Source organism: Zea mays, chromosome 10, assembly GCF_902167145.1.
Source record: "Zea mays cultivar B73 chromosome 10, Zm-B73-REFERENCE-NAM-5.0, whole genome shotgun sequence".
Classification (NCBI taxonomy): Eukaryota; Viridiplantae; Streptophyta; class Magnoliopsida; order Poales; family Poaceae; genus Zea; species Zea mays.
In genome coordinates this window covers 92,813,684-92,822,351 of record NC_050105.1, presented here as the reverse complement: position 1 = coordinate 92,822,351, position 8,668 = coordinate 92,813,684, and the positions used below count along the sequence as shown (strand labels likewise).

The 8,668-nt window shown below is 44.9% G+C and overlaps 1 protein-coding gene across 1 annotated transcript; it reads right to left on the bottom strand.

Annotated features, from left to right (window-relative positions):
* Positions 1-6,596: 6,596 nt before the first annotated feature.
* LOC103642624 (uncharacterized) lies at positions 6,597-7,512 on the bottom strand. The gene is made up of 3 exons (XM_008665853.2): positions 7,385-7,512; positions 6,839-7,297; positions 6,597-6,752 (listed from the first exon to the last, which is right to left on the bottom strand). The coding sequence occupies exons 1-3, from the start codon at positions 7,388-7,390 to the stop codon at positions 6,597-6,599; spliced, it is 621 nt and encodes a 206-aa protein (XP_008664075.2). The 5' UTR covers positions 7,391-7,512.
* Between the last annotated feature and the right edge of the window lie 1,156 nt (positions 7,513-8,668).

Genomic DNA, 8,668 nt, shown 5'->3' with positions numbered 1-8,668 from the left:
CTTCGGGAATTCTAGAGGCTGCTCCGCTATAATTCACCGGACTGTCCGGTGAAGCACCAGACTGTGTCCGGTGACGCACCGGACTGTCCGGTGTGCCAGCAGAGCAACGGCTACTTCGCGCCAACGGTCGTCTGCAGAAGGCATTAAGTGCGCTACAGTGCGCGCCAGAGTCAGAGCAGAGGCAGATGGCACACCGGACACTGAACAGTGCCTGTCCGGTGCACCACTGGACTGTCCGGTGGCCCAGAAGACAGAAGCTTCAACGGTCAGAATTCAACGGTTTGATGACGTGGCAGGCACACCGGACGGTTTGGTGCACCATGCGACAGCAGCCTTCACCAAACGGCTAGTTTGGTGGTTGGGGCTATAAATACCCCCAACCACCCACCATTCATTGCATCCAAGTTTTCTAACTTCCCACACCTTACAAGAGCTATATCATTCAATACAAGACACACCAAAGAGATCAAATCCTCTCTCAAGTCCATAGTTCATTCCAAATCAAATAGTGACTAGTGAGAGAGTGACTTGTGTTCATTTGAGCTCTTGCGCTTGGATTGCTTCTTTTTCTCATTCTTTCTTGTGATCAACTCAATTGTAACCAAGGCAAGAGACACCAATCGTGTGGTGGTCCTTGCGGGGACTTAGTGTCCCGTTTGATTGAGAAGAGAAGCTCACTCGGTCTAAGTGACCGTTTGAGAGAGGGAAAGGGTTGAAAGAGACCCGGTCTTTGTGACCACCTCAACGGGGAGTAGGTTTGCAAGAACCGAACCTCGGTAAAACAAATCCTTGTGTCTCACTCTTTATTTGCCTACGATTTATTTTTCGCCCTCTCTCTCGGACTCGTTCATATTTCTAACGCTAATCCGGCTTGTAGTTGTGCTTAAGTTTATAAATTTCAGATTCGCCCTATTCACCCCCCTCTAGGCGACTTTCACCTTCCCCCGAAGACTGTAGCTCCCGAAGGGTACCCAAGTTGTTCAGTAAAGCTAATAGCTTCGGCTAGCTGCTTAGCACCCATAGTTTTCCCGGCTGCTTGGTGAACTATGTATTTTCGGCCCCCGAGTTCTTGATCAAAGGGCCCTTCACCAAGTGGCGTGTCGCCTTCAATAGCCTTCGTGGCCTCTTCCTTGTCTGCAGGTTCTTTGCCCTTATCTTTTGCAGTCGCGGGCTTCAAAGAACCAATTTTTTCTTCGGCTCGCTACTAGAGACACTGACTGAGCCGTCGGGCTCTCCTTGGCCTCGGCACATGTGTAGCAGGAGATGCAGCATCCGTCGTCACCAAAATTGTTTTGGCGGTTTCTTCTTCCTTGGTGTCATTATCTTTGTCATCCTAAAAAATGAGCTCATCACCGGAGCTATGTGCATCCCATCTTCTTCGTCGCTGTCTAGCAAAGAGTCAACAATCTAAAGTTTCAAAGAAGTGACTTCTTCAGTCTTTGCCTCCTCAGTCTTCGAAGCAACAACTTTCCAGTCTTTCGAAGTCATAGCAACCAAGGAAGTCTCTTCAATAGCAAGTGTGCTCGCAGCTTCGGGCATAGTCTGCAAAGGAAACAAACAACAGAGTCAGCACAATGGTGCTAAGTTAAAATAACATAGTTCAGACATTTGTTATACCAGTAAAGTCTCCCTCGAAGCCTGAGAAGGTGTCACCCCACGTTTTATCTTTGACACCTTGTTCAGTTTGGTTGTTACCTTCTTCTTCCTCTTCTTCGACTCCTGAGTCACTTCAGAGTAGTTGGGGTAAAAGACAGTGATAGCGTCAAATACGTGATTTAATCGACGTTTTTTCGTGCTTCAAAAGGCCGATGCAAAGCTTCGGCTTCTAGCTTACTATAATTGCCAAGTATTTCATTGCATTTTTCCTCAATACAATCTAGCCACTCGTCCAGGCTCCACAACTGAAGCATCTTTCTCAGACATATTCGACATTTCCCATTTAGCCCTTAGTGGCCATATTCTAAACGCTATGTGCTCTTGAACAATATCCCTCGTCCTGATATGTGCACAGACATCATTGAAAGCAACTATAGCAGCTTGAGCTTCGAAGTCAACATAACAACTAGGTTTATTACAACTGAAGCATGTGTGGATAGGAGTTTGGATAATTCCCTTTATATCAGACCGCTCCTTCATATCATTCTTCATATAAAACCATTCTTTTGCCCACCTGTCCGGCCATTTGCTTCGATATGCAAGAGCTGGAGACATAACACCTCTTCGATAAGCAAAGTTATAGCAACCAAAGTTATTGTGAAGGCCCGTAGTTGCCTTCATCTGAAAGTGTAACTCATGAATCTGGCAAAATACCTCGCAAAAAGCTTCGGCACTGGGTTCGACGCCCTGGCTTCAAACAACCAAATAAAAATTCCTAAACACACTATGGCATTTGGTGTAAGTTGATGAAGATATATGTTAAATCTCTTTAGCAAAGCAACTACCATATTATGCAAAAGAAATCTAAGTCCAGCTATAAGAAAGCTTCGGAAAATAACAACTTCGTCCTCCTTCGGCTTCAGGACTAAGTCATCACCTTCTAGTCGAACCCAGACAATGTTGTCAATATAGCCAAATCGATTAAGTACCTAAACATGTCCTCCTTTAATCCTTGACTTGCCGAAGTTCACGTGACTCGGTTTCGTAGGACGAATTGTTGCATTCTCCTCGATGTCGATGTCATCGATGTCCTCGGACGGATCTGCAGTAGCAGCTTTGGTCCTAGAGGCAGTAGCTTGTGTTGATGCAGGAAAGTTCACAACTCTCGTCTCTGACACACCTGTCGAAGGTGTCAAGGACACCTCAGTAGCACGTTGCTCTCCAGCCATTTCTAATAAAATGTGTGATATTTTCAACTGGCTAAGGCTTGTTCAAAGGTGGCAAAGATGTTCGAAGCAAGCTCTAGCAACAGCGAGTGCAAACAGCAAATGTCGTGCCAATGATGCCGGCCATCGTCCTTTTTATACGTGTTGTTTCTGAAATATAAGCGTTGCACTCACTAACCATTGGATCCCACTAATCAGACTAGTCTCAATCTAGGTCTTCATAACGAGCTTAGGGAATGTGTTTTTCGTACCTTCGGCGCATGGCCTCCCAATTTTATTGTTTGCGATCTAAGCTCGTTATGAAGAAACGAACTCATCCCGCAAGAGGCTACTGTTGGGGTCTACATTGCCGAAGGTCCTCAAAACACATGTATTTTGGTATAACAAAGTGTGTTTCAGGTGTATATCTGTAACACCCCTAATGTTACGAGAACTAAAACTCTAACATGTCATCATAAACATTTGCATTAACTTGCTTGTTATACCTAGAATGCATTTACTAGGTCATTTTTTTTCAAAAGTGTGACGTTGTGCATTGAGTGTAGGCCTTAGTATAAGAACTTTGCTTACACCAAGTAGGTGAAAAACATCACTTAAGCAAAGTGACCAGTTGACTTGGAGTCTTAAATACTAAAAGTAAAACTTAGAATCTAGTGTAACTTTACTTTGAAGTGTAGATCAAGTGGAAGAAACACTTGAGGTGAAGGATCAACTTCAAAAGCCTAGCTCGAGACCAAAGGTGAAATGGGGTTTAGGTAAAGCAAATCCTAAACCAAGGACATTTTGGGCATGAACTCTATAAATCAAAGTTAGATTGTAGGTCAAATAACAACTTTGCTTTTAGAGGTGGATCAAAGTTGCGAGGTGGTTTGGAGAAACAACAGTCACATTTGAAACCCTAAACTAGCCCAAAGGAGGAATACAAAATTGAAAGAGAATTAACTGAAATTCTATATACCAAAGTTGTAGAGCATAGAAAAACAAACAACTTTCATATTTGGAGATTTCCAACTTGTGTAGATAAATTTGGAGTAATTTTTAAAAGTTCAGATTGGTTTCAGTTTGGATTTGGCTGAAAACAGTTTCATTTATCTGTTTTTGGAACCCTGTAGCTTTTATACTATGGACTTTTGCTAAAAGGTTGCTATAATAAACTTGTAGAATAACTATTGGAGAACAATTCTTATTGAGTGTGATAGCCCTGAAACCATATGCTACCAGGAGAAAAAGTGGTTCGAATAGAGCTGTCAGATTTGTGGATTTCAGACTTAGTACCAAATCAGGGTCTGAATTTTTGTGTGTTGGTGCAAAATTTGAACTTTGGTAGTTTGGAATACACAAGGTTTTAGATAAGGGACATTATGCCAAACTTGTAGAACAACAATAGGAGTACCAAATTGATTAAGCTACTTAACCCTAAAGCCATATGGAACTTGTTGTAAAACTTGCTCAAAAGTGAACTGTCAGATTCTGAGTTTCAGACTTAATGTTATATCTGAATTTGAAATCTTTGTATTTTGGAGCAACTTTGGAATCTGTTTGTGGCTGATTCATACAGTTATTGACTAGGGTCTCAGTACCAAAGTGGAAGACCATGTGTTGGGGTGTAAGTTTGGTTAAGGGTCATACCCCTAAAGTGACTTTGAACTTGGAGAAAAGGTGATCTAAAGTGAGGTTGGCAGGTTCGGAGTTTTCAGATGGTGATAGTTCTGTCTGAAATTTCAGTATTTTGTGGCTGTTTTGGAGGTCCTCTGTGGCTAATCCATGAAGCTTTATGTTGTGATTCCTGTAGAAGAGTTGTAGACCATAAGTGGGTGGACAAGTATCTTTAAGGGTGAGGGGCATGATTCTACACAAAAAGTGGAGAAACAGTCGCTCAAACTTGGATTGTCAGTTTACTAGTGACCGATGTTTTGGTTCAGATTCTGAACCTTGAATGACAACAAGTTGCCCATTTTGGGGCTCTCTAGAATTTGATCCATGTACATTTGGTCTGGGACAACTATAGCAAACTTGGAGAGCATTAGTTGGTGAGTAAGTTTCCTATTGTGAGGCTGTGGTTCTACATGACTGCTGGAGTAAAAGTGGTCAAAAGACGGTCTGTCAGGTGTTTGGGATTCAGACTTATTGTTAAAACTAAGTCTGAATCTGTGTATTTTTACCAACCTTTGGAGCTCTATGGTAGTTAATCCAAGGATATTTGGGTTAGGAATTTTATAAAAAGTGAAGGACCAAGTGTAGGTGAACAAATTTGATGTGAAGAGCTCGGCTTATTACTGCATAAAAGTTAGAGAAAAAGGGGGTGCAAAAATCTATGTCAGGTTTGGTAGGTGCTGTTTCAGCTAACTGAAAAAGGACTTTTCTTTGATTTTGCTCTACTTTGGTGCTTCATAAAAATTGTTCTGAATGTTTTGAACCTAGGGGTGCTATACCAAAGTGGTAGAGCTATATCTAAGGAATAACTTTGGTAATGTGACCTTGGTCTGTTGCTGTGTAAAAAATGGAGTAAAGTGTTCCAAAATCTTCCCTGACAGACATATGGTTTCAATCTACCAGAACTGAACTTTTAAGTATCCCCACCCCAATTTGGAGCACTATAGTTCTTGATCTATTTACTTGTAATCTTGGGATGCTGCAACAATCTTGTAGAGCTATGGTTAAAGAACAAGTTTTGTTAATTAAGCTTGACCTGTTGCCATATGAAATTGAGAGGTGACATGGATTAAATATGGAGGTGAGCAAAAGGAGCAACAAGCCTGATGCAGTGGATGCAATGCTGGTTTGAGTAGCTGAAAAAGAATCCCCTCTCCCTGTTATGGTTGCACTTGTGTGTATAGTTGGAGATATGGAGGAAGTATATGGACAAGGATCTAGAGGCCCCTCCCAATTGGGAAGTATCAAGTTTGGACTGGGCTGTGCTGGACAGTAAGGCTGTTTTAGTGGAGTTCATTACTGAATTGGAAATTGAAGATCTTTCCCCTCCCTGCTGGTTTCTCTAGTGTGCTCGAGTTGATATATGGTTGGGCTGGTCAACAAAGGTTCTAGAGGCCTCAGCCGTAGAAAGTATCCCAGTATGGAGGGATTCAAAATATCAGTGTGGAGATAAGAAGTGGAGTGTTCTGAACATTGTGTAATAACTGAAGTTTGGATCAGTTTGAGGGGAAAGGAAAATATCACCTTTGGACTCATTTGAGCCTGCCCTCGGTGGAGATCTTATCTGCCCGAACACCACCATATCGCGCTCCTCCCAATTCTTTCTCATGCGATGCATCGGCGGCTCCTCCGCTTCATCGAGGTTGGCGTCGCCTCCTCTCTCCCGCAATGGCTCATCCAGTCACCGCCGAGAACCACGTCGACATGTGCTATACCTAGATCAACACCGGTCGTACTCTTCCCACGACGCGTTCTCCCTCTCACGGCTTGTTCGGTTCTAGCTCAATCCATATAAATTGAGGGGGTTTCAATCCCTAATAAGTCAAAATATTTCTCAATCCGTATTAATCCCCTCCAATCCATATAGATTAAAAATAACCGAACAAGCCCTCACTGGTGCCCTTCGCAGCGGAGTTATTTGAATTTGTAACACTCTCGTCGCGCGGCTTCGCCACTTTATAACTCCGCAACCGTGCTTCGCCAGTTTGGTATTATGGACGAAACCCCCGCGCCGTTTTGGTACTGTTAATGTCCCGGCCTCTGTAACCTTTTCTTACCTACGGTAAAAGTCATTGTTGCCCCTCGCTGTAACCACGGCGCCCCTCGGTGAAAACCTAACTCTCATCCCTTTCCACGGCGCCGCCACTTCCCGTCGAGCTCGATCCTCCGATAGTGCTCTTCCTCCGATGGCGGCTCCGTCGAGGGGGAAGAAACGCCTAGTGGTCGACGTCGATGTGGACTTGAAGTGCATGTGTGCTGATCCACGATTACTGTAACCTGCACACAGAAAGGAATCATTGTGAGCTTCCCTAATTTCATCCACTATCGAGAGTACAATAAATGTGTGCTAAAACATTACTCACCACTACTGTGGGAGACCCGGCATTCTGTAGCCTTGCATTGATTCTCCATGGACAATCACCTCCTTTGCAATAAGCTCTATATCTGAAAGGTGAGCTTGACTCAATTCCTAACTCGAACTCATTACTGATCGCATACTGCCTCATAGCCAGCCTGAATTCTTTCATATCCTTGTACAAACTACCAATCTTCATTATTGGATTTGATCTGTTGCAAACAAATACCCTTTCTTGTGGTATGCAATCATTGCAGGGCAAAGCAACAGTTTCATCATCAATTTCATCGCTTCCGCGGACACCAAACGATCTACTAGTAAAAGCATCTTGCCTTTCAGTAGTTTCACGTTCATCTTCTGCTAGCAATCCTAACCGATCATAAAGCACTGACTCTGAGGCAGTCTGTTGTTCTCCTTCTTCCCATCTATCATCAATCTGTATTGCCCCCCAATCAATTTCTAATACCTGAAACCAAAGGATAATACACCTATGAAGTACTAGGCACAGGTACTAAACACAATAAACTGCTGTATACTGTAAATTGAATCAAACCTCCATTGTATGTTGCTCCCTAAAAAGAAAATTTAGGGGATCCGACAAATCCGAGGTCCTGACCGGTGCATCCACTCTTTCCACCGGAGAACCAGTGGGAAGGCAAGGAAGGGGTGCCTCCGAGCTCATAACCGGTAAAACTTGAGTTGAATCCGGGGAGTGGGCGGAGTTTTCTATCTCCATGCAGCCGGGGCAGGGGAACCAGTAGCCAGACGGCTGCGCGGGATGCAGAGGGCGGCTCGGGCGATTCTCTTTCTTCAGACGGGGGCGCGGGCACCAGCTCCTTGCTCACACGGCGCGGGCACTAGCTCCTTGCTCACGCGGGATGCAGAGGGCGGACATTGCAGACGGCGGTGCAGAGTCTCCGGCGGCGCGGGCGAGTCTGAAGAAATAGGAGTGTGCAGTCAGCAAGAGCGGACTAGGGGTACTTTAGTCCACGGCTGTACACAAGCGCAACAAAACGGACGCTTACAGAGGACGGGACATTAACAGTACCTAAATGGCGCGGGTGTTTCCTCCATAATACCAAACTGGCGAAGCACGGCTGCAGAGTTACAAAGTGGCGAAGCCGCGCAACGATAGTGTTACAAATTCAAATAACTCCGCGCGACGATAGTGTTACAAATTCAAATAACTCCTTCGCAGCGGAGGCCGGCTCGCCGTCGCGGAGGAAGGAAAGTGCTCTTAGCCGCAGAGGACGCCTCGCCGTCTCGGAAGACGCGGAGGTCCTCGCTGGACCCTAGAGTACCACTGTCAGGACGCCGCCAAGGTCCAATTCGGAGGCGGCTACGTCGGATTAAACCACGTTGGCCGGTGTTACGGCGAGATCAACGACGGTCGTCTTCTCCCGCCGACGCCTCCTCTCTCCCACTGGGACCCTTCGCTGCGGAGGTTGTCTCACCGTTGCGGAGGACACAAAAGGCCTAGCAGGTGAGGCGGCTGCCGTAGGAACCACAGCTCAGATGTCGCCAAGCTCCATTTCCGTGGCGACTACGTTTTGCTGGTTTCTTCTGACTTGAGCAGAGATTCGAATGAACCAAATTTGACTCCAGCTATATTAGAGTGATGGGCAATGCTAGCAAGAAGAAGCAGCTGGAGCTGCCGGCCGCCTCCACTGATGCCAAAGTGCAGTGCCCTCACTATAAAAGTGATGCTGTCAAGTTTAACTGATCCTTACAACAACTTTAACTACTAAGGAAGTTCATTTGTGTGCGCTCTATGGAAAGCATTCCAAATCAAAAAAAAAAAGTTGATGGGAGAAAAAGGATGTAGCTACCAAGCATT

Bases quoted from the DNA above. Each gene is read 5' to 3' on its own strand.
- LOC103642624 (XM_008665853.2), bottom strand. The intron at 6,753-6,838 runs GTGAGTAATGTT...TTCTGTGTGCAG, and splicing joins CCGGGTCTCCCACAGTAGTG to GTTACAGTAATCGTGGATCA.